At 36.1% G+C, this 26287-nt stretch overlaps 2 protein-coding genes across 2 annotated transcripts in view; one reads left to right on the forward strand and one right to left on the reverse strand.

Annotated features, from left to right (window-relative positions):
• The window catches only part of LOC135729597 (calsenilin-like), a 189460-nt gene extending 174581 nt beyond the window's left edge, over nucleotides 1–14879 (reverse strand). Inside the window, exon 1 of the mRNA XM_073816240.1 lies at nucleotides 14876–14879. The gene's annotated coding sequence lies outside the window, so the exon portion shown is untranslated. The remainder of the gene's footprint in view (nucleotides 1–14875) is intronic.
• Nucleotides 254–25245, forward strand: dok2 (docking protein 2). Its single transcript, XM_065247391.2, has 6 exons — nucleotides 254–417; nucleotides 4979–5110; nucleotides 5607–5774; nucleotides 10047–10149; nucleotides 20751–20932; nucleotides 22073–25245. Exons 1-6 carry the CDS (start codon nucleotides 358–360, stop codon nucleotides 23069–23071), a joined length of 1644 nt encoding a protein of 547 aa, XP_065103463.1. The 5' UTR covers nucleotides 254–357; the 3' UTR covers nucleotides 23072–25245.
• The last annotated feature ends 1042 nt before the right edge of the window (nucleotides 25246–26287 follow it).

The following is a 26287-nucleotide window of genomic DNA, read 5'->3' on the forward strand; positions in this document are numbered from 1 at the left end:
TGCATCACGAGGGGAATCCTCAACTAACCCTAAAAAACATTTACTGTATTAAGTAAGCATACATCGGTGGACTTTAAATGGGTTTGTGATGTTTTAAACTTGCAACATAGAGTAGTATTTGGGTCCATTTATGATCTTGGGTAATAATTGCGGTTTTAGGCACATTGCATTAACACACATTCACACACGATGCCTCTTGCAGAGTTCTGCAACAGAAGTGTAAACTTTAGGGCTTTACAGGAAGTAGATACAGCGGAACTTGAAGAGTTTTTGTTTTCGTCACAAGCACATTCAGCAGAAGTATGATACACTAGATGTAACGGTCTCTTGGGAGTCGATTCGGTGAAATACAGTAAAATGGAAGGGGACATCAGAAAGCGAGGTATCCTGTACTTACAGCAACAGAGGTTTGGAAAGGTAGGGCATGTTAAGTATGCAAGAGATGATGTTAATCTTCATGTGGTGTTCATACTTGTGTTACTGAGGCAATGTTTGCGGGTCTAGTGGACCCACAGCATTATAATTTTTTTTTTAATCAATGCAACTTAACAAATTTGTTTGGTTGTAACCTTGTTACAAAACCAGTAGACAGAATTTACGGTTAATATTTGTAATTTACCTCTGTTAGACCATAATTATAAATTAAAGTGCTACTTTTTTTTGTTATAAAAGGAGAAAAATCTATTCTGATTCAGATATAAGAGGAAAACATGTTTATCTTAAAGAACCAATTATGTTTATTGTTTAAGAGTGGGTTATCGTAACATATAATAGAAGCATCCCATCATTCAATAGCCTTTTTTTCATCATCTAGGTACAGCTATGTGATGAAATAGCTATACAGCAAAATAGTCCAGCTATGAGTGACCCACTTCTAGCCAAAATAAAATAAAATAAAATAAAATGTTGTTTTGTCAAAATCATTTGTAAGATGTATGATATTGCATTATGTAAGCAAAGTCAGCGGGGATTACGTGATTCATTTCATTCAATTTTCATTGACAGCCCAAATTCTTTCTTAGTTGAGACGTCTGTGTTTTGGACAGCTATTAGACGTCTTTTAAACACAAAATTGCTTGCTGGGTATGGCAGTGCTATAAGCAGAGGGTTTAAATCAATTGGCCTCACTATAGGACGTTGACACTCAATTACATAAATGACTATGAAATCATTCATCAAATCCATAAATACTTTAAAAAACGTTCTGTTTTTGGTACATTGCTCCTATGGTGTCACAATGTGGTGCTATATTTAGCAAAATTGCAGTGCAAATTTTTTGTACATTTAAATAGACGCTGAAGTGTATGTAGACATATTTGCTACAGTTAATTGTAGCATTATTACGTTTTTAAAGCTACAAAAAGTAAAATATTTTCCAATCTTTCAAATATTCCTGTATAATTTCCCTTTAACCATTTTAATAATGTATAACACCTAAACCCTTTTTATACAAAAAAAGTAAAAATATAATGTATTGTTTTTATATTATGCAACAGAGGTGTAGGTAACAATATAGCATTAAAAAAATATTTGAAGCTGCTCATACAGTACTACAGTATATTCAAATCATGTACTGTTAGAAATAAAAAGATAACAGATAGACAAGGGTAATCATTTTCAAAAGCAGTACCAAAAGTAGTTAAAATGACGATGTACTACAACCCCAGTCCTCTCTGGAGTATATGAAGTACAGACAAGTATTAAAGTTATTAATCCACGATAACATTAATCTGGCTTCTCTCTGTAAAAAGGCGCACATTTCAAATTTTAAACGTACATCGACTGAAAGACGTCAAAGTCGCAAATCTGTGACGTAGCATGCAAGAGCCAATAAGCGTTTGATATCACTGCCGTAAAGCAATGTCTCGAAAAGCTTCTTGAGGAGCAATATTTGAATTCATAATGAATGTGTTTGACGTTTACGGATGCAGATGAGAACAGGAATCAAAAATGCTGGATGAAGGGCTGAATTTGGATCTGTTCCTCACAATCGTATAGATTTATAAGATAGCGAATGAATACAAATTAACAGTGGTGGCCGGGTGACTTCTTTTTCGAGGGTGCACGATGCGAAGCTCGTCACAACATGTATATAGCCCGTCATGTGTGTGGAACATCATTTCAAAATATGTGTTCGGCACGTCATGTAAACTTATGTGCATCACATGTCTTGTCAAAATAAGTGCCTGCTGCAGACGCACCTAAAGGGTTTATGATAAAAGAAACATTTGCGCTTGCCAGATGCTCGCTTAATCTCATGTGTAATCAGAGTTTACTGTTAAGGGAGTGTCTTGCGAGTATTTTGTGAATATGGTTGTCTCTTTTATTATTAACCCTTTTATCGCGTGTGCAGCAGGCTCGTATTTTGTCAAGAGGCATGATGCACATGGTTCAAACACATATTTTGACATGATGAGCAACACACATGACACTCTAAACACATATTTTGAATTTGCGTCCCTCGGAAGAGCCGCCACTGAAAATTAACATCTTCTGAAAATGTATTGTGTTTTGGTGTAATTATGGTGTAAACGCCTTCTGTGTGTCATGGAAAAGGAAGTAAATGTTGCAAAATGGTTAAATGATTACAGAAATGTTTGTAACATCTTTGTTCTAGTTTTGTTTAATATTATGTAATTCTCTAAAAGTCATAAACATTTCATTAAGTAAATGAGTAATCTCAAATAAATGATTCAGAAAATATGACTGAAAGCACGTCATTAATATGATTAAGAAAAGCCAATGCCAGCTATTTTAATAATTATGAATAGAAAAACATACAAATCTGTAGGTATTAAAATGTAATTAATTAACATATTAGTCCTGTCAACACGTCAATATTATACGTTTCAGTGTGTATGAAAACGTAAATAAATGTATGTGTGGTACAACTACACTTTACGCAAAACATAAAAACACCAAAAACAACAATAATGTATGATGTTGACCACTGTAAGGCAGGTGCATTGGGAAAAATATTGGATTGTTATTGGCTCTATTTGCAATTGCAAAATAAATGACTGATATGGATTGTGAAATGAGCCATACCAGTTTCCTTGTCTGTGTAGGAGTGTAAAAGTGTGTGTTTGTATGCTTTGTTTTATTGCAGTTCACTCGTGAATAATATTAAGAAAATAAATATGTCATCGAGAGATGACTTCTGCATTATAAACTGGTGTGGAGCTTGTTAAGCCTGGCCTATAAATTTCAATTAGCAGCTTTCACTTTGCTTAATTTGAGCCACATGCTATTTGGCCAATACTGTATTCCTATAGCAATTACAAGATGAGAGATTTATGCATCATTTAAAGTTTGCTGGCAGTGTCAGGAAAAACTTTCTAAACTACGAACGCGATTCGGTTATGTTCATATTCTCATCTAAAACCATTTTGGCTTCATTTTGATTAATGCCACTGATAATATTGTTGGTTCCGCCATATGGGATTGGAGTAGAAAATTGGCCCATTGGCATAATTTAGAGGACTTATGCACTACTGGAGTCCATTAAAATGAGCGAATGTTAGCAATAGGATCAAGACTGTCTCTTTACAAACCACAAAATGTGTGCTTTATCTGTAACACAGTAGATCATGTAGTGTTTAAAGGCATGAATTTGACTTTAAATTTATTTTATTTTGAATTATACCTAATGCTCGTACCACAGAAGCACTAAAGTGTAAACAAAACCCTTCTTATTGTGCTATTTTACGTCTGACAAATGCTCACACCTTAAATACCACATCAATTGATGCTATTTTAATCCAACCATAGGTAGTTTATTTGTGCACAAGACATTTTAACAAATGTTAAGGTCTAATTATTATAATAAATAATATATATGGTTTGTATTGATCAGGCACACGTTTGGACAACGGATATTAGAAATCCAAATACTACTTTTTCAAAATCTTTATTGGTGTATTAGTATATTTATGTGTTTGGCCCCCTTAAAAGTTTGTAAACATTGTAACCACTCCGGGTGGGCGGAGCCTAGTTGGAGGCAAAAAGAGCCGAGGACGCAATGTTGACTAGCACGCTTAGCATGGATGCAGAAGAAGGTTCGGAACTGTCCGAATATGTACAGTCACCAATTCAGCGGGACCGTGACAGCTATTTTTGTAAATTAACTCTCGCTATTTTAACCATGTTTTGGATATTACTTTCGGGTGGTTGTGGGAATTTTGTCAAGGCTTATCTAATGTAACCTATCGCTGAGCTAACTATGATTAGCACTGATCTATCGCTGTATGTTTGTTTAACATTTAAGCTGAAACAATAGCGCTGAAGGTGCATGCATAGATTATTTTACCTGATATGAAGTGTGTACTCCAACCACAAGCCTTAGTTATGATCGTCTCCAATCTCCATCCAGTCTGTACGCCGTATGTATTGCATTAAACCACAATTGTCTTTACCGGGATCCGGTAAAAGTTTAGTTTTGAACCAAAAGTGCTGTTCCGTCTATTCTGGCAATCAAAAACAAAACAAGATGACATTTTAAAGTCAAAACCTTAAACTTTTAGCGCGCCTGCTATTTATTCCTACTTAAACTTTGCCTCAAGCTAGAGCGGTGACGTCACAGTGACGTAGGCGATTCAGAGGTCTATATATGTATACCTATGTAAAAATGACACCCAGAGTATTTTTGCAACTGGCCACTTCCTACTTAAAGGTTAAAAACAACCTAACCATTTGACCAACAACACTGACATTATAAAACTATACTCCGCTGTGTCACTGTAAAAAAGCTGAAACACGTTGGTCAATTCAACTTACTATTTTAAGTTGTGATAAGTTAACAAATCAAAAAATTGTTTTTATATATGTTGACTTGATATAATTTTTTACAGTGCAGTGCACTACACTACAGCATTAACAATATTGTTGGAATTTACAAAATAGTTTTCCTCTCTTCCTTTCTAACACTCGATCAAACCTTTTCCATTCATTTATGTTTTTTTCTCTCTCTCTGTTTCAGAAATGGCGAAAGGTCTGGTCCATGTTGTACAGAGAAAGCTCCTGCTCCATCTCTCGTCTCGAGTTTTTTGAGGTTAAAGATGGAAGTGGGAACACGCTGGAAAAAGCCAACCGCAAACAAGAAAACAAAAAGGTGCCAGCGTAAGAAGTAACATCTAGCATGATGAAATCTTTTGATCTGTCACTGAAATCCAACTCAACAGGGGGTCGAACGCAAACGAAAGGCTTATGTGTGGGCACACGGGCACAGACAATTCACATGAAGTGTTATCTAATTTCTTCCCATTACAGCTAGTATGGATAAGACATCCAAAAAGAAATATACAAAAGGCCACCTTCAGAAATTAATGCATGCGTATCAGCTAAAAAAACATGTTTACATGTCAGCTCACACACCCACCCACCCAAATTACAAATCTGGATCAGCTCAAAGAATGTTTTAATAGAACAGTATGGTTGATGTTTATAAAACCGGTTTACATTATTAAAATGTTGGAGTGTTTTTTATATAGAAAAAAGTTTGGAGGGTGTTCAAAAGGTTTAAATGAAAGCATCTGATGACCACTTCTTGACAAATGATCAAAACAAAACATTAGTAAAACAAATTCTTCGGTTTATTCTTTTTGCAGGTAATAAAGTTGAGCGACTGCATTCGAGTATCAGAATCTGATGTTGAAGGATGTCCACGGGACTGTGGATCGTTTTTGGTGGAGACTACAGAAAAGACGTTTGTTTTTGCCGTCGAGTCCACTGAACTGGATGATTGGATGCAGAAACTATGTGAAATCGCTTTTCCGGTAATTGATACCTTAAGCTGAGTGACTGTCAAATATCTATTTCTGCTTTTAGTCTTACTACACAGATCACCAGGCACTGATGTTCCTGTTAAAAATAGTGCATGTCTGTTGAGCTCGTTCTCACAGACGATGTATTTTTGGCACCACTTGCATAGTTAGCCAAACATAAACAATCTTAAAGATATTTTATATGAAATGTTTTTTGCAATACGTTTAAGGTACTTTAGTCTGTAAAATAAATAATGACAGTATATCCCCGGCTTCACAAACAAGGCTTAAGGTTGATCCTAGACTAAAACACAAGACACAAGGGGGCGGTTTCCCAGACAGGGCCTAAGCTTTACTTAAATGTTAGTGTTGTCTTGACCGAAAACAACTTGCTCTGTCATATCTTAAAATATATCGGTGCGAGTGTTGTGTCTCAAGATGCACACCAGTAATGTTTATTTATAAATGATGCTTTTAAAGATTACTTAAATATCCTAATTTAACTAAGGACTAGTCCTGGCTTAAGCTAATCTCTGTCCGGGAAACTGCCCCAAGGTGTCTTAACTGAAAATAACTTGCACAGACAGATCCTAAAGGTCATGCTCTCTGAAGCTTTGATTGTGTTAACAGTGCGCAATATAACATGTTCAAAAATGCAGTGTTTTTAACACAATTTACTTATCTCTATAGCGCTGTTTAGGGATGCAACGATACCGATACTGGTATCGGCCTCGATACCACATTTTCTAAAGTGCTGGTACTCGTTAAAAGTCCCCCGGTATCTGTAATCGATACCACGGTCTGAGAAATGTCTATGTTTGAGCGACGTGTAAGGAGTTAATGCCTCTTGTGTTGTCCAAAGAGGCAGAGTTTACAACAAACTGGAAAACTAGTCCTTTGTTTTTTTTGTTAAATTATATGACTAAAGCTGTTACCTGTAAATTTAAATCATGTTTTTTTATTAAGTACTCGGTATCGGTATCGGCAAGTACTGAAATTCAAAAAAGTGGTATCGGTGCATCCCTAGCGCTGTTTTCACTGTCCTAAAAACGGGCTGATGTCTTCCTAGTTCTATGAAGTCCCTTCTTCAGAAATACGTATGGAGTTCTGATTGTGTAGTTTGTTTAATGTGTTGGGATTCGATAGCAGCTTAGCTTAGCAGAGCCGTTTAAGACAAAGCTGGCGACTGACGTATTCCTGTGCGTTCGCTGTAGACTTTGAAAGGGGACTGTTAAAGAAAATATACTGTATATTGCCTGACAGTGAACTTTGAGCTTTATCATTTTGCAGGTATTATTTATGCTCTAACAGCTAACTAAAGTTTGAAAAAATGAGATCAGTCAGAACATGACCTTTAAAATATGCCAATGCCATTGATTTGAAGATACAGTAACGTCTTTTCTAAAAAGACATTTTAATTTGGCTTGTGTGTGAAACCAGCCCTATTTGTGTTTGTCATTGTTCTGCTTAATAATAATGTGGAAAAAAAGGTGTTAAAATGACCTTGCACCTTGTAAGCTAAATCTATGAGCTCATTTTTGTGGTTATTGAAACATTTGAATATCCTGTTAAAACATTTTTACTTAGCTCCTGCAAACTTTTTGTTTTGGCTGCTCCAACCTTCATCTCATGATTTGCACCCTAAATTTTACTATAATTATAAAACCAAAAATATGTCCTTTTCTTTATTATGATGGCCTAACAGCTCACCAGACACTTCATTCCAACAGTCTAAAGTTTCGAAAGTGTCAAAGTTTCACGCAATCATGGCACCATTGGGTTGGCAGTCTTGTTGCATAGCAGTGTGATGATGAGTATGATGTTACTTCTGCCCTTTGCTAGAACTGTAAAGACAGCCTGTCAGCCGCGTACAATTTTTTGTAAAGTAAGGGATTCAAATTACTGTGACTTTCCAGGGTTTCTTGTCACATCAGCAGCTGTAAATGCCCTTTGAGGCTGATCAGAGACCTGCACGTATTTGTACTTTGATGCTCTGACTGTGGGGCTTTTTTAGCTGATGTGAACACAGAGTAAAACTTGTTTTTAGAGCCCAGTCTCATCAATTTACATATAATAATAACATCATGACTCAAAATTGTGCAATGTGTACACCAACGTCCAATTTTGCGTGCATATGATACACCAGTCCTTCTTCTTCACTTTTGTGGAGAGCAGGTTCGTACAAATAGCATGTATTTTTTCATGACTTTTTATGTATTGGTTTCTATTTTTTACGATTGTAGCATGCGGTTGGGGTTTCATGCGGAATCATATGCACACAAAGTTGGGGGTATGCACGGCACGAATTTGAAAAGTTGTGTTATTTACACGCAAAAATCGATGACACTGTGTAGCTATATACAATAAATTTTGTCAAAAAATATTAGTTATATATATAGAGAATCATGTGGGGATGTTTAAATCGGATGAATCTAACGTCATTTTGCAATGTGGGTAATAAAGTAATAATTTAAAGGAAAACACCACAGTTTTTCAGTATTTTACTATGTTCTTACCTCAACTTAGATGAATTAATACATACCTATCTTTTTTCAGTGTGTGCACTTAATCTTTGTACAGCGCCTCGTGAATGTGTTAGCATTTAGCCTAGCCCCATTCATTCCTTAGGATCCAAACAGGGATGAATTTAGAAGCCACCAAACACTTCCATGTTTTCACTATTTAAAGACTGTTACATGAGTAAGTATGGTGGCACAAAATATAACGTTTGTTTGGAGCCATAGAAATGAATGGGGCTAGGCTAAATGCTAACACATTCACGAAGCGCTGTACAAAGATTAAAAGTGCACGCATTGAAAAAAGATATTAATTTATTTAAGTTGAAGTAAGAACATAGTAAAATATTGAAAAACTGTGGTGTTTTCCTTTAAATAAAGAAAGTAAAGAATTAACACAACATAAATGGATGCTAGTGATGGACTTAAAATATAATCGGACAGTCCTTGGTCCTGCTCAGCTCTTGCCCATGAGTTAAAGTAAATGCATTGTGACATTGCATGAGATAGAAGTATGTTATGCTAGTGACTAGATTGTTTTTGTATGGTACTGTAGGGGGTGATCTGCAGTGCTGATTTACCCTTGCGGCCAAAGGAAAATGAACATGAAAATGAAATTTATGTGACAACAGAACATTCATGTGTAAGAATTACAGACTTCTTTTAGACTGTGGACTTTTTTTAACCTGCAGCTGAACATGTGTTTTCATTCGGTTATGTACTGAGATGACAGCGAGTGGCAACCAGCGGGTGAAGTTGGCCAGGTGCATTTCCAGATACAGAATTTTTTTCTCTGCATTTTCACCATGATGAAATAAACATTGAATATTTCCGTTTAATTCTAGGAGTTAAAACCTGGACAAGTGGACATTTTACACCGTGTGAAACTGATAATTTCCTAGATAAATTGTGAAATCTGGTCACTTTTAGTTAAAGGGACTTGCACCCAAATTTACTGTTATGACTTACATTTGTCCTACCCAATGCTATAAGCTCACCTTACTTTTATTGTTTTATATATCAAGCAATCTTGCAAAACAACATGAACCAAACTCTTAAAGGAAAACACCACAGTTTTTCAATATTTTATTCATTCCTATGGCTCCAAACAAAAGTTTTATTTTGTGCCACCATACTTACTCTTGTAACTACTCATGTAACAGTCTTCAAATAGGGAAAACATGGAAGTGTTTGGCGTCTTCTAAATTCATCCATGTTTGGAGCCATTGGAATGAATGGGGCTAGGCTAAATTCTAACACACTCACAAGGTGCTGTACAAAGAAAGAACATAGTAAAAAAAAAAGAAAAACGGTGGTGACTTTTTAGTTTTTATGATGTTGTACTCACATGGTGTGAGTTTTAAGTTATTTTAATGTCAGTCAATAAAATGTTTATCACCCGTTTTTCATCTGCCTTGCGAAATTATGCATCTGTAATAGCACACATTTATGGTCCATTTTTTTCATAGTGACTTTTTTCATGTTATTTCATCAGTAGATTAATTGTATTCCCTGGAAATCAAACCCGCAACTTTTGCATTACTGATGCAATGTTTAACACCACATCTTCTCACATCTCCTTAACAATCCGATTTGACGTAACCTTAATGTTAAATCAGGCAGAGCTCTTGCATGTTTTGCGGCATTTTAATGTTTGTTAAATCTTATTTACAGGTTTTTACAGTAGGTTCATATGAAGAAAACCTAATGTGAGCGTGTTTCAGGTAATTTGTGTGTATAATATCTGCATTGTGTTTATATGTTACAGAGTAGCTGGACAGAAAGAGGAGCGGCGAGAGGAAACAGTATACACGGTGAATCCGATGAAGTCACGATGTCCGACAACACCCTTTACTGCAGCAGAGAAACCTGTAAGATTGTTTGTGTGTGAATATGTACAAAAACAATGAGACGACACATAGTTTATAAATGAAGCGTGCAGAATTTGAATTAGTTTGTATGTATGAATGATCGGGTTAAGTGAAGCTGTCACAAAGACCTCTCAATGTGCCAGTTCTGTAGGAACACATATATACAGAAAGTAAAGACTTTAGTTGCTTGACACCTAATACCACATAGTGCTTTTAATGCTTATCAGTGTTGTTAACATAGACTAAAACTTCTTCATTTTGCTACTACGTAGTGGAAACTTGTGGCCCGTTCTTGTGGTGGAAAAAATATCACACGAGTGTCCGCCTTGTGAGAAGATTGACCACCTATCTGCATAATGCGTAATATCCTGTTGTTCTTAAGGATAGTTCAGCTTCAGCAACCACTTTGACCTCCTTAACATCCATCTCGTCCTTTATGATAACATTTCAGAAAACATGCTTGTCAATACCTGTGAGAATTCTTTTTTTCTCATTCATTGCGGAATGAATCAGCTGAATGCTTTAAACAGTTACAGTACGTCACCTCATTGCACAATGTTTCAGTCCAAAAACCTGCATGTGAGTCACCAACCTCTTAATGCAGTTTTAAAGGCACTATCTGCACTGCTATAGACAGTTTTATCGGACGCACCCGCGTTTTCATGGTTACGCGCCTGCTCCGAAGTTTACGTCCGGTCTGTGTTTGTTTATTGGTCTGAATAGTGGCCAAACTGACCTTACCCAAACTATTCTTGTTTTTTATTGTGCTCCATTTGTGCTGGTTTGTGCCGTAAAAATTTTACTTTGTGCTGCTTCGGTTTTATATCATATTTGACATTGAATTAAGGGGATGACATCACTCAGCCCTCCCACATGCTTTAAGTTCACCCAAACTATTCTTGTTTGATTGTGCTCGGTTTGTGCAATAAAACATTTAGTTTGTGCTGCTTTTTTTTTTGATCAGCTCAGCTTCGCTTAATCTGGACTTATTTGACCTTTTACATGAAAGCGTGTTTATTCAGCTTATTATATTAGTAATGCACACTGATTGTCATTTTCAGAGTGTTATGTTGACTGTAGAATTAATGTCATGTGATTTACTTGTCAAACTTGACAAATAATTGTTTAATAAACAATTGATTTGTTTATCATTGATCATTGATGGTTCCATATGAAATAAATTCACTTTACATTGAGTAAATACAACTTTTTTTAGTTAAATAATATTCACAAAATTTTTAGATACATCTAAGTAACATTTTTTTTACATATTGTGTAGCATATTTACTACATTTTTTTGTAGCATTTACTTAAGGGATAGTTCACCCAAAATTGAAAATTCTGTCATCATTTACTCACTCTCATGTGGATAAAAACATGTATAAATTTCATTATTCTAATGAACACAAAGGAAGATATTTTGAGAAATGTTTGTAACCAAACCGTTCGTGGACCCCATTTACTTCCATAGTATTATTTTTTCCTACTATGGAACTGAATAAGGTCCACGAACGGTTTGGTTACAAACATTTCTCAAAATATCTTCCTTAGTGTTCATCAGAAAAAAGTAAATTATACATGTTTGTATCCACATGAGAGTGAGTAAATGATGACAGAATTTTCAATTTTGGGTGAACTATCCCTTTAGGATTTCTATTGAATTGCTTTAAGATCTTTGATGATATCTACAAAAAAATTTACTCTCTTGCTTTTCTTTGGGATTTTTGATTACCTATACAATTTTTTTGTGTGATAGGAAATACATTTAATTATTGAAATATTCTAGAATTCCAGCTTGGAATTCGTAAAAAGTGTAAAAATGTTTAACCAAAAAAATCATAGTTGATCATAGTAAAAGTTTTTTCAGTGTAGATACGTCATTAAATAAGCGACATTTTCTCACATAATATTTTATAATATAATTCTTACAAAGAAAACATTTACAAACTAAATAAAACACTTAATTGGAAAAAAGACAATTTAATTCATTAAAACCAGATTCACTTTTCGTATTGTTAATTTCAATAATTGGAGTATTTCACAAAAACAGATTGGAGAAAGAACTCAGATATTCTTTTTTTTGGCTTAATAATGTTTACACAAGTGTAAAGAGTAAGACTTTAACCATTTCTGAAGACTTAAAGTACATTTGATTTCTGAATCTTTTAAAATTTTTCTTATAAGAAAGCTGTAAAAACTATAGAGGTGGAGGCGCGATCATGACGAAGAGTGAGCATGCATAAGCAAAATTTTTAATCGCAGAAACCTGCATGAATGATAGCGCCTATTTAGGGGGAATTTGGAGCATATGGAGCCTACTGACGTTATTGCCTATAATTCAATTTCTAATATTTTAATATTGTAAGAGCAGCACAAGCAAAAACTTAACAGATACAAACAAAACACAGACATGCAAGACTATTTTGGGTGAATTTGGAGCATGTGGGGGACTGAGCATCCTCAGAATGTCTAAAAAACCCCAAAACTGCACAAACAAATTATTTTACGGCACAAACCGAGCACAATCAAACAAAAATAGTTTGGGTGAACTTGAAGCATGTGGGGGGGGGGGGCTGAGTGACGTCATCCCCTTTATTCAATGTCAAATGTTATAAAAACTGAAGCAGCACAAACAAAATTTTTACCTGCACAAACCAGCACAAACAAAGCACAAACATTTAAGACTATTTTGGGTGAATTTGGAGCATGTGGGGGGCAACGGGACCTCAGTAGACCTATACATTTTAATATCTAAAAAAAACAAAGCAGCACAAATGGAAATTTTTGCGGCACAAATGGAGCACAAACGACTGACCATATTTTGCCGAAGTTTTGCGTTGGGTCGGGGGCCAACTTCACACAACACCGGAATATGTACAGTCAAAGTGTAGTCCTCATTTACAGTAGACACTTCTAACACTGTAGCATACATAAAAACAAAGAAAACTACATACTTTACAGGAATAACATATATATCAATATTACATGATATTTCTTAGTTTGTCTATAGGGCATTTGAATACAACCCTATGATTATGTTACTATATATACACACATTCAGAAATAGCATTTAAAGGGATCTCATTACACTAATTAACTCATTTCTATCTGCAAAATGATTAAACCATATGTCTGTGTCAGCTCTAGAATTCTGTTTTTCCTCTTTCCTCTATGGAGCGTGTCAAGATTAGGAGATTTCACATTTAGACAGTTTATCAAGCCATCTGTTTTAATTTGAATATCAGAAGGCATTGTACTTTCAAGGAAAAGCAGATGTAACGGTGCACAATAAACAAGACGTTCAGAGGGAGAATATAAATCTAGATCTTTATTTATATGTAAACATTTCTAAGTGTTAATGGTTGACTTCAAGCTTCTATAGTTTCACAACAACCATTAAAGACATTTTAAATCACCGAAACAAACTTGATTAAAAAGTATCTGAAACCTCATACCATATAGCATCTGCAGTATATAAACCAGGCTCTAATTATAGTAAACTACCATAGAGAGAATGTAGTCCACAGTTTCACAATGCTAATTTATTGCTTATCCCTTCAGTGTAGTAAAATATATACAGTGCATTATAGTTATTATAAAGAACTCAAACTGATTTTAGCCACTTAATCTGTGTATGAGCAGCTATCTGACAAAAAATTTAGTGGTTACTCATAGCCGGACCATATCGGGTTTACAGTTAGACCTAGACGGTGAAATAACGGCTCAATTGCTTGCTGGGTGACTTCCTGCTAGCAAATCTGAGAGACTGCTATCTCATCTCATTTGATACAGTAAGTGTACCAGTGGCGGCCAATGACTTCTTTTTCGAGGGCGCACAATGCGAAGCTTGTCACAACATGCATTTAGCCCATCATGTGTGTGGTTCGTCATCATAATATGTGTGTTCGGCGGGTCATGTAAACCAAGTGCATCATGCGTCTTGTCAAAATAAGTGCCTGCTGCAGAAGCGTCTAAATGGTTTATGATAAAAGTAACGCTTGCGTTTGCCAGATACTCGCTTAATCTTATGTGTATTTAGTTCTTACTGATAAGTGAGTGACTTGCGAGTATTTTGTGAACGTCTATTTTATCATAAACTGTTTTGCATATTTTTTAATGACGACGAGCAACAAACATGACACTCCGAACACACATTTTGAATCCCCGCCCCTAGGAAGAGAAGTCACACTGAACTGAACATATCTCAAAGGCTACGGTTGTTTCTAAAGGTGAGAATCATGACAACTTTTACGCAAAAACCGAAAAAACGTATTATTCTTTCCTTCGCTTAAAGACGACAAAGTTGTTTAAATTATCCCCATTTACAAGGATGCATGAACACAACTAACATTGCTGCATTGTGCAGGCCAGGCCAGTAGTTGGCAATGTCACATGATGTCTGAATACTTAACACACATGCATCTGACTTCACTGTTTTCACAATTTTGTGTTTTTGTAGTATTATTTTGAAAAAAACTTGCACTTTGAAATCCATTTTCAGAGTTTAACTCGTAAATAAACAGCCAAAACGAATAAAAGGTGCTCTGTCTGCAATTAAAATGGTACTGTGTAAACAGCCCCTCAGTCAACATGTCTCTGAATCTGATAAAAGGACCACATCGTAAACATGCAGGGCCTTCAGGCTTTCCTGTCCTGGAAACCACCACGCATTGTCCAGATGATGATATACAGGTCAAACAAATGACACTACACATCATCATAATACCACACACCAGTGGGCATCTATTGACTGTGTACATCTTAATCTAGTGAGGCAATTGCTTTACAGAGTTTGCTCATCTGACTCATTCTCTAATAGAGAACAACATCCAGCAGATGTTTCAAAATGTATGATTTAGATTGAAGATGTTTGTGCACAGTAATGCACAGTGTTTTCTTTAACAGATGTCTCTGGTGCCCAGTAAGCATCATACATGGTACATGTGAGGTGCTACTGTTAGTTCACTTAAAGAGATAATTCAGCAAAACATGAAAATTACCAGCCGAGATACATATATCTATTATTTTATAGTTATTTTAGCAAATGTCCTGGCTCTTCTAAAGCTTTAACGGTAGAAAACGCGAGCCCACGAGTTTCAAGCTTTGATTGTGTTTACAGTGTGCAATATAACATGTGTTCATGTTTCACGTGTAAAAAAACGCTGTATTTTTGACACAATTTACTTATCTGTACACCGCTGTTTTCACTGTCCTCAAATTAGGCTGATGTCTTCCTTGTCCTATGAAGTCCCTCCTTCAGAAATACGTATCGAGTTCTGATTGTGTTGCTTGTTTAGTGTGTTGTGATTCGATAGCAGCTTAGCTTAGCAGAGCCGTTTGAGCTAGCAACTGGCATATTCCTGTGGGCGGAGTTTAGTCAAAAACTCTTACTTTGATATCATTCTACCAGGAAGTAGAGGGCTGTAGTCCAAACCAACCGTTCACTGTAGGCTTTGAAAGGAGACTGTTAAAGAAAATATATCGCCTGGGAGTTAACTTTATAATTTTGCAGTTATTATTTATGCTCTAACAGCAACATTACACACTAACTAATGTTTGAAAAATGGGATCAGAAAGAACATGACCTTTAATAAGGGTAATTGATAAAAACTATCCATATCTAAAAACTAGTTTCTGTTGGAGGCCAATGTGCATTCACCAGAGAGTTTCGGCGTAGATGTAGCGTATGATGTGTAGTGACGTAGTGGCATAGTGAGGACAGAGGACAGCCCATTACAACGCCAGTCACAAATAAATCTGAACCATATAAGACAAGAGGATATTGAGTTATCCCTGTCTGTAGCTAAAACAACTCACAACGCACAGTTCTCGTGAGAGTCTCGCGCATCGTATGCTACGCATAATGCACATGGGCCGCTACCGGAGGCTATTATAGGTTTTAAGTTTTAAATATGGATATTTTTCTCTCAAAATCATATCGATTACCCTCAGAAGGCCTTTATTTACACGCTGTGTGGATTATTTCTGTAAAGGATGGATGCACTTTTTTTAGGCTTGAAAGTCATGGACCCTGTTTTCTCCAGTTATAATGCTTAGAAAAGACAGGGTGTTTTCTTAAAGAACTGTAAATGTGTTCGTCTAAAAGATGATTGACATATATATCTCAGATGGCTTGAGGGTGAGTAAATCGTGGGGCACTTTTCATTTTTTTCTGAACTATCACTTTAAGAGATGCTTGCTGTGTAAAAAGCATTATCATGGCCGGACATTATTATTATTATTATTATTATAATTATTATACATTTTCACCGGTGGTATCTGACCTTTGGGCTGTATATATTAAACAGACTATTTAGTTCAAATGCACCCTTATGATCTGAAAGAGAAAAGACTTCTTTACAACTTCAACACAGTGCACACCTGTATGGGAGAACGAGAGGAAGAGAGTGAGAGATTGTTATGCAAATGAGGTCATGTGGAAAATAATGTGGTGTAAAAAAGGGGGGGGGGGGCAAATAAAAACCACAAAACAGTTGCTGTGAATTTGGGGCACTGACAATGCGATCCGAATCAAGACTCAAAACGCATCCAATTCTTGCTGGGTGACATTAGATTGTACTTTAAATGCAGAATTGCATGGTGACTCTTGTTACATTTAACATTTCACACTAGTCTATCTATATTGTGGCTTTTGCGTTGTGTTGCAGGAAGGAACTGTGTCATTCTTTCATTCGTGGAGTGTTTGCTTCTGTTTTAACAGCTGCAAACAGAAGCGAGCATTATCTTTGCGAAGGCACACTTCCTCTTAGAGAAGTTTGAATGCGGCTGGAGTAGCCACTTGTTTTAAACGGAAAAGATACCTTCAAACCACTTCGTCCTTTATTTATTTGTCTGTCTCGTATTTTTCTTTGAAGTATATTAATGGACTTTAACAGATTTGTGGTACTGTAAATGGTGGCATAAAGTTGTATGTGTGCTGCAGAACAGACTTGCACTTAATCAAATAGTGATGAACGTCCTGGGACGCTGGCACAAATAAGTGAAGAAATAAGTGGCCCTTAAAATGCACATATATTGTTTTGTTTCTAGTTAAAGGGTATTTTAGTTACACCTATCAAATGTTATATTCAATTCAAATTTATTTATATAGCACTTTTCACAATTGTTCACTGTTTAAGCAGCTTTGCATGAATCAGAAACAAATAAAGTACAAAAAAATCAAGACATAACAAAAGCATGTCTATTTTAGAATATAGATTAGAATGGAGTACATGCGGTAAAAAAAAAAACATTTGTTGGCTTAACCTAATAAGGTAAGCCACCTCTTAGCCCCAAAACCCAGAGTCAATAAGATCCAAAACACAAGCAAGCACAAGGAGACACACTTGACACACTTGTATTGAACCAACAATCTATTTTCTAATAGAATAATGTAACAAGTAATAGTAATGTGAAGTAGTGAAATCTTTAAGAATGTAATTGGACCATAATGAAAGCAGTATTAGCTTAATGTGCAAATAAAGGCATTAAGTTAAGCTAATGTCAGGAGTCTCATAGTAAGAAAGCCAACAGTGCAATAGTGGCCAATTTGTTGAAAAAAAACCTTGTGAGAAAACCAAACTTAGCTGGAAGGACCGGTTTCCATCCGACACGTTACAGCTTCAATCCATATAGCTTTATTTTAAATTAACATTTAAGTTTTTATTAAGTTTTGTTTATGACTTAATAAGCCTAAGATTTTTTATTTTGTTAAATCTTTTTTGTATGAAACATCCACAATTGCAATACATTTGGGCAAAGCTTAATTTGGGCAAAGCAATCTTCCGCAGTGTTGCAGTCTTATGAGGTTATTGGAGTGCAGTGACTCTTTTTGGCATCCAAGGAAATGAATTGAATATGATCAGCACTGTAAACCCGAACAGTACAATGTACTCATTTAAAATGAGTGAACTGAACTCAAAACTGTGAAAAAGTTTATTGAACTTAAAATTTTTATGTGTTTTCAGCAAGTTCGCCATTTTAAGTTCCACAAACTCAAATAAAATGAGTCAAAGAACTCAAAAAATGTATTTATTACTTCCAAACGGAGTCATTTCAATACCACAGCCTCATTGTAATAAACACTGCAAATAATTACAAACTTTTGGTGATTGTGATCAGTTCAATTTGCCAGTTAAGCTAAGAAAGAGTCTGGTACTGCAAATTTACTTCAGTTTAAAGTTAAATCAACACGATTGGTTGAGGAGGTTCCAGTTCCCAGCATGCTTTGCATGAGCCTGCAATACGAGAGCATTTTTTGAAATGAAGTGCTATTTTATGTGTTTTTTAGTAAAGAGAAAGACTCAATAGTGTTAAACATTTATTTATGTTGGAGATTTAGAAGAGTTTGCTATTTTTTAGTTTTGTGGTTACCATTTTTCAGAAGTGTAGTGCCTGTGCTTAGGCTGTAGGTCAGATATATGTTGCTTTATCATATAAACTATGACTGTGTGAAAGTCTGCACTGAGGTCAGTCTCAACTCACTTTCACTGGTCTTAAATTTTCATGAGTCACATGATCTGTTTCTGTGACTTGTGAACAAAATTTAATGGTAAAAAGGTTTTAAGTACGGTATACAAATAATATATATGGTAAACAGCCCTTATAATAAACAGCAGTTTTATGTATATTGTACTTAAAGATTTAATAAAATGAAGCGTATACTTTAAATTTGGGTTAACTAAAATTTTTAAGTTATCTTTACTTACAATTTTTGATGTTGGTTTACTTAAAGGTAGGGTAACACATTTTGAAAAATGCTAATGGTAGCCACCTAGCAATGAAATCCTGATCCCACCCTCAAGTCAAATCGCCATCCAAAGTCACGCCTCTTTCCAAACACATGAACACGCACAGATCAGACGGTCACATCTCATGTCTCATTCACCAGTGAGAAAACTTTGCAGTACAAAGTGAATAACACTTCCAAAATAACCAACATAAACAACTGGTTTACATCAGAATTAGTTTAAGCACACGTTCGATTGTGTAGACGTAGTAACTATATCGTTATGCTAATCCGGAAAACGAACACAAATTTCATAAGCAACACAACGTTTCATCAAAGTAGAATATCTGAATCCATCTCAATACAAACATATCGCGTACCTACCTTACCAAAATAAACAGTGCAACGACCCTTTCAGACCCTTTGCCTCCTGCAGCTGTTTTCATCTCGTGGTAAAGCAGTAAAGTTACCGATGTTAATTTGAGTTTTTGCTCTTGCTGATCCAGGCAGTTTTTGCTGTTGTTGTTATAAAAGATGCATTTAGTTTTGTAGCTCCTGTGCAGGTTGTCAATTCAGCAGAAAAGTTTGCCATTCTCACTGTTTACAGACAGGAGATGAGCGCACGTGAACGCGCCGATGACGTATGGTGTCTGTGTGGACTCGCTGCGCGGTGGGAATTCAAATTACGCTTACGTATGAGGGACATAAAAGGAAACGTCCGTTCGGACTGAAATCTATGATTTGTTGAACATTTTTTGGTCCTACGCCTTTCACAGATGACATAAATTTTTACAAATACATTTAAACAACTTAACACAGTGATTGCTATCAGAATGTGAGGAGACTTTTAACCAGCATAACTAAAAATGTTTCAGGATCAAATCTGTTACCCTACCTTTAAAAAAAATTTGTTTCAACAAAATTTTTGAGTACTCTGAACTTGTCGGGTTTTACAGTGTGTATGAAAATGCAACACCATTTCATGGCAATTCGTATGTATTTTACAAGGTGAAAATATTTCTTCTTCGTACGACCACAATCGTAAATTTTTTATGATCTGCCTTGACCCCTGTGACGTTGAGGTTTGGGTTTCATTATTGTTTTTTTTTTAATATATATATATCATCTTAAGTTTTTGCACTAATAACTTCGTACATTTTCATACACTGTAAAAAATCTTTGCTGCCTCACAATTTTTGTTGAATCAACTCAGATTTACAAGTCATGTCAACTTACCATTATTTATCTTGACAAGTGATGAGTTGCTACAATTTATAAAGTTTTTAAAGACTTTTTTCTCTCATTTATAGTTATAACAACTCATCTCTAGTCAAGATAAACAATAGTAAGTTATTCTCATGAGATCAGGCAGTAAATGTGCATGACAAACGCTTCAACTTAAACCCACTGAAAAACCAGCCGTGCCACAGAGTTCAATCTGTAGTTTAGCAGTTATGAACAACTAATGAGATGCTTTTTTGCTCAGAAGTGCTTGTTCAAATGTGTACACTTTAGGGAAGTACCAGTGTGCACAACTTAATTAAAAATAAAATCTGATGCGAGTCATTGTACATATGTGAGAATGTAACCTCTGATACAATACATCTGCTCTCTTAAAAAAGCTGGTTAAAAACAATATCTAATTATTATTGCTAGCAAATTACTCTTTAAACCACTGATATGTTTCATAATACAATTTTTAAAATAACATCTACACCACATGAGGACCTATGAGCTCACAGGTGTGCAGTACACTGTTCTTTTATAATTTGTGAACATTTTGTACCAATTGTTAAGCTGAGCAATGTAGTCGTCTGTTTGTTTATTTAAAACAGATTGTTAATGTAAAGCTTCTGCTCTGTGTTGCCTTCAGCTACAGGTATGATAGACTTCAAGGTGTCAGTGAGGCGCACAGAGGCTTCTGAGAGATGTGGCCTGAAAGGATCGCTGTTGTTACGGACTGATTTTGATAGCCTCCTTCTGAAAGACCCTAAAACTGGAGAGGTTTTGTATTCTTGGCCTTACAGATTCCTCCGCAGGTTCGGACGAGACAAGGTATGGCTTATGATCTCTAGCCAATTATTTTATTCCTCTAATGTACAGTATATCGCTGATAGCAAATAAAAAAATGGTGATGTTTTGTGACCTCTAGCAGAGAAAATGATATATAATGCCTTTAAATATACACAGCAAAATCCCCTGTGTTAAAATTAACACTGCTATGTGTCTGTATGGGTTCACTCTACAAAGTGTTAAAAGTAACACTGTAACTTTCTCCTTTCTATCACCATCTCTAAACTCGTCATCCATGTTAAGAAAATAACCAGCAAGTTCACATTGAATCAATATCACATTTGCATCCTTAATTAATGTTGGAAAAGATGGAAGTTTCAACAAACCGTCATTATGGTGATCCGTGTTTGCTTTAGTTGGGCCCATGACTTTTGTCTTTTAATGTTAAGTTTTCTTTGGCTGTTGAAACTATGTTTTTAAATGGATATGTTGTCCAAATAGAACTAAGATCTAATGGGATCAGATAACTTAATAATTGTAAGTTTATGTAAATAAGAGTGTGTTGTTCTAATGATGTGTAAATATACAGTGGTAGATGCAGTATTGTTATGGCTTTTATATACTTATTTAATTTTTATACTTTATTCCACTCAATCTATCTCTAACTCAATCGACATTATGTACCAGTGTATGGAACTGAACAATTGTGCCAATCAACAGAAGTAAGCTTCATGCTGCAATGGATGCTGGGTATCAACATAGTACTAAACTTATCCATGACTGCCCAGCATGCATTGCAGTTGATCGGTTATTCTGAATTAGTTTGATGATTGTCAGAATTGCTGAGGTTTGTGGGATGAGTGAGGAAGTCTAAGTTTATCACAGTGCATTTGTAAAACAGAACATTTATAACAGTCACAAAAAGACCAACAACTTCATATAGAACATATGTTATTTCCGCTTGACACCTATCATCTTTCTTTATAAGTGCACACATGTTCTTATGGAACACATAGAAGTAGTGATCAAGAATTCAAAATCCCAACTAAAGCAAACATTGATCACCATAATTGTGGTTTGTTGAAATTTAAATATTTTAGTGTTATTGATTCAATGCATTTAACATTGACAAATTAAATGTTTTTATTTAACACACTTTTATCATTTCTCACCAACAAACAGGCAACATTCTCTTTTGAGGCTGGCCGAAGATGCGACTCTGGGGAGGGCAACTTTGAGTTCGACACAAAGCAGGGAAACGTTATCTTCCAGTCCGTCGAGGCTGCCATCAATGTACACAGATCCAGTTTACCTCAAAAGCAGGTATCGCTTGGGGAGCGAGAGCCTGCGCATGGGGTTCAAAGCTCGAAAGCTCCAATGGACAACTCTAGCGTCTACAGCATGGTGTCTGAACATCCAATCAGGGACGGGCCCAAACAACAACCGAACCCCCAGCCCTCCAGACTCGAGGCCCCGACTGAGAAGCTTCTGACTGGGGTTAAGAGTCTGAACCTGGACGCCAGACCTCCACCACGTAAAAGCCAGGTCAAGAACTTCAGAAGTTGTCCGTTGGCCAACACCGAAGATGCGACCTACTCCCGTGCTATGGCACCAGCTCCAGAACGAGGGGGAAGTCCAGGGGAGAAGAGAGAACTAAAGGACAGACGTTCCACCTGCTCCAACCCCGAGGAATCCGACTACTCTTTGCCCTTTGACACAATTGCTAAGAATGTCATGGTAGACATTTTGGCCACATCTAACCCACCGCCCACTTTAGTAGAGCCCAATTGTGAAAATAATAATAAAAGTGCTGTAGAAAGCCCGGAACCTCTGTATGACAGTATAGATGAGAGTGCCATTAGAAATCGTTTCCCAAATAGAGGAAAATCCCAAACCACCCCTTACAAAAGAGTGGAGCACATCTACGATGAACCCGAGGGTTGTGCCGTGCCCCCAGCCGTTCCTCCATCACTCTATGATGAACCAGAGGAGGTCAAAGGTCATGCCTGGAAGATGCTAGGTACTGTAATGGATCCAAGTGGTCATGAGTACCCCTACAATGCTTCTGCGGATGATTACGCCGTTCCTAAACCTCCCAGGAGAGCTTTACCGCCAGAGCAGAAGGACAATCAAGAAGAGGACAACTCACCATATGACAATATCATGGTAAAAAATAATTAAGGACTGTTTCTGTACATGAGAGGATATATATATATGAGGGTGTGAGTGAATGCATGAAATATTTAATAGTTTATAAGTAGAATGGACAATACTCCTTCACTGCTCTCCAACATCTGTGACCTAAAACTGGATTGAAAATCATATAAGAACATGAAGAATTCACTAAACAGTTGTGTCGACTCATTTCCACATGCATTATTTCAGTCCAAAAACTTTTTCTTATTCTCCAAACATTTGTGAATGGTATTTAAATGAAATTTAATTAAATTAAAACAAGTAAAAAAAATCATTTTTGAACTCTGTTTAGGTAGAATATATTTCATTATCATGATTTTATGGCTAATTATACAGTACATTATGTCTTCAACACTGTTTGCCTTTAAAGGTACCTCGACTATGAAGCCTTGCTTTAATGATGTGTATATCTAGTACTAAAATCTATTGAAACACATTAAATATTTTCATTACTTAAAAAAATTAAGCTGTCATGGCCGCCATTATGTTCCACACGTAAAGCATTCTGGGTCGATGATGTGTAATGGTTCGTGAACTATTACTACAGTTTACTATAGTAAATACTATGGTATCTACTGCAGTTTTTCATGTGGTAATGTTGTACTCCCCACTGCCACCTACTTACCTCGCCTTTTATTTTGATCATCTTTAATTTGTATTGTTCATCATTTATGTTCTAAACAGAACCCTGCTAAAAAACAATAGAAACCATCACAGAAATTGTATTGGATATAATGGTTCTAATGGGAATTTTATTGGTTGTAATGGAAACATGGTCTCTGTGGGTCTCTACTGGTATGTGTTGGATTGTGTTGGTGGGACCATTAAATCCTACTGGAATATGTCCCAAATTAATTTTGTAGTGGTTTAAATGGTAAAAGCTAATGGTTCCTAGTTGTATTTTTAATGGCATGTATATGTCAAGACCACATATCGCCACCTATTGGCTGTGTGCATTTATAACTCATCTTCTTTTCAACATCATTTTACACTCTCCTGATTAAATACTTGTTTACCATGTTTACCTCACTTTAGTGTTAATAGAAAGGGTTTTAATTGCAACCTTTTGACATCACGCTTTTTGATGTGGGCAAAATGATAGAAAATATTTTTTTTCAAAGTATATTAAAACTATGACATTTGTATTGTTTATGTAATTTTACATATCATAAACCCCATACATGTGTTTATAGTCGGGGCACCTTGTGAACAGTTAACAGTCGACTATTACAGGCTGCTGAAAAAATGCAGTGTGCATTTTCTATTGCTCATGACAGCAGTTATATCAAATAATGAATGTGAATCAATGATAGTGAAGTGCATTAAAACCAGAAAAATATTCAGACGCACACGATTTGTATGGTATCTTTTGTGAATAGGTCACTAAGTGTGGGCTCGCTTCATTCTTAGTGAATTCCCCAACATGTGTCCAAATGGCAACCGAGTGTATCTACTATGACCTTTACTCTCTAAAAAGTCCAAATTGATTTTATCAGGTTGTAAACTGAATGGTAATTTGTATTCAGTTGAAAACAGCCCTTACTTTCCATTCTTGTATTTTTGTTCTCATTTTAAGGGAGATCACACAGGTAATTAAAGTCCTTCAGATCTCTCGCACAATGGATGATGGCCGTCACTTAATCCTCTGCTTGCTAATTGTGGAAAATGGAGATCCGCACAGTGCCGTGGTCTTATCCAGGGCAAACTCTGACTTTTTCCCTTACAGGCTTCCTATTTTGAGGAACACATGAATAATAATAACTTGACTTGCAGAGTTAAACTGGGGCACTGTTAGGATGCTGCCGGGCTTCCTGCCTGCCACGGTTCATGAATCCCACATAGTCTTAAGTCTGAAAAAAACTCTACAGTTCTCAACCGTTCAGCTTCTATTTCTATTTTTTTTATTTGTGAACATGTCTGTCAAATCCAGACTCATAATTCTTTCCTGTAAATCATAAAAAATACTTTAGCTGGGTTTTCACAGGCAGGGTCACATGTAATTTAACATCACATTAATAATTTTTTCCTTTACTGTATATTACCTAATCATTTCATGATGTTATTTATAGTAGAATCAAATGGTGACCAATGCAATAAAGGAAGTTTATTAAGAAATGATTATATGTGAATAAGGAGTCTTTACCTGCCATATGTCTTCAGATGATTTGGAGTATAAAGTATGAGCTTTGTGTTACTTTCCATTGTGCTTTTTAGAGCATTATAGCCTCTGGTCCCCATCCACTTTCAACATATTGAATAAAAAATCTCTATGATTAATGAAAGAAATGAGTCACACTGGTTTGAAGCGAAACAAGGATAATGATTCAGAATTGTACGTTTTGGATAAACTGGTTGTGGGCCCATTGAATGCACACACTACTGCTAAATTTGCAATTACTGTTATCCAAAGATTCACAGTTCATTCAATCTTTACAGCACATGTTTTACCAATATGTGTGTTTCTGGGGCTCAAACCCATGACCTTTGAATTTCTAACGCAGTTCTCCACCAACTGAGCTATTGTGCAGAATTAGACCACAGATCAAAACACACATTAAGGAAATTTTAAGTTATTTCCCAACGTCAGACTGCAAAGGGAAGTGGAGTGCATACAGTACAGAGAGTCAGTCCTCTCCTGGAGCAGTTTCTCACACAGTTATGCAACTCATCAACTTTGAGTAAACTGGTGCAGACTTCAGACGTCACACAGTGCACGCTGATGCACTTATTCCAGCTTTGGGAGTCTGGTGTGAGATGAGCTCTTTGCTAAAATGCTGAAAAAGATGAAAGCTCTGCTGAGTACAGACTCTATGGCCTAGTTCCTGATTGTGTAAAATAAGTTGTTAAACACCGGGGGGCACTGTTTCTCCTCAACAGGAACCCTGTGTGATACTGCAGGGTTGGATTGATGGCATGCATAGTTGTGAGAGAGAGTGAAAAGCATCAGGGGTGTTGATTTTTTTGTAAAATAAAATCATATTTTCACTCTTATTGTTGCACAGAAATGGAGTTGAAGTATTCAATGATATGTTTCAAATTATTAATGGAAAAAAAACCCTGAAATGTGCCCGCTGTGCTTTGCTGAATAAATATGAGCGCTGCAAGCTTATTTTAGGTGGAAATCATGAACCTTATGCCATGTTATGTTTCATGCCCACAATCCCTCCGAAGCAAACTTGACAGTAAGTCAGCGTGAACCTA

This window comes from Paramisgurnus dabryanus, chromosome 11 (assembly GCF_030506205.2).
Source record: "Paramisgurnus dabryanus chromosome 11, PD_genome_1.1, whole genome shotgun sequence".
Lineage (NCBI taxonomy): Eukaryota > Metazoa > Chordata > Actinopteri > Cypriniformes > Cobitidae > Paramisgurnus > Paramisgurnus dabryanus.

What these genes read in the sequence shown, in the direction of transcription:
- dok2 (XM_065247391.2), top strand. Translation starts at nt 358, where the DNA reads ATGGAAGGGGACATCAGAAAGCGAGGTATCCTGTACTTACAGCAACAG. An exon ending in AGCAACAGAGGTTTGGAAAG is followed by an intron (nt 418 to 4,978) that starts GTAGGGCATGTT and finishes TCTCTGTTTCAG; the next exon opens with AAATGGCGAAAGGTCTGGTC. An exon ending in TATGTGAAATCGCTTTTCCG is followed by an intron (nt 5,775 to 10,046) that starts GTAATTGATACC and finishes TATATGTTACAG; the next exon opens with AGTAGCTGGACAGAAAGAGG.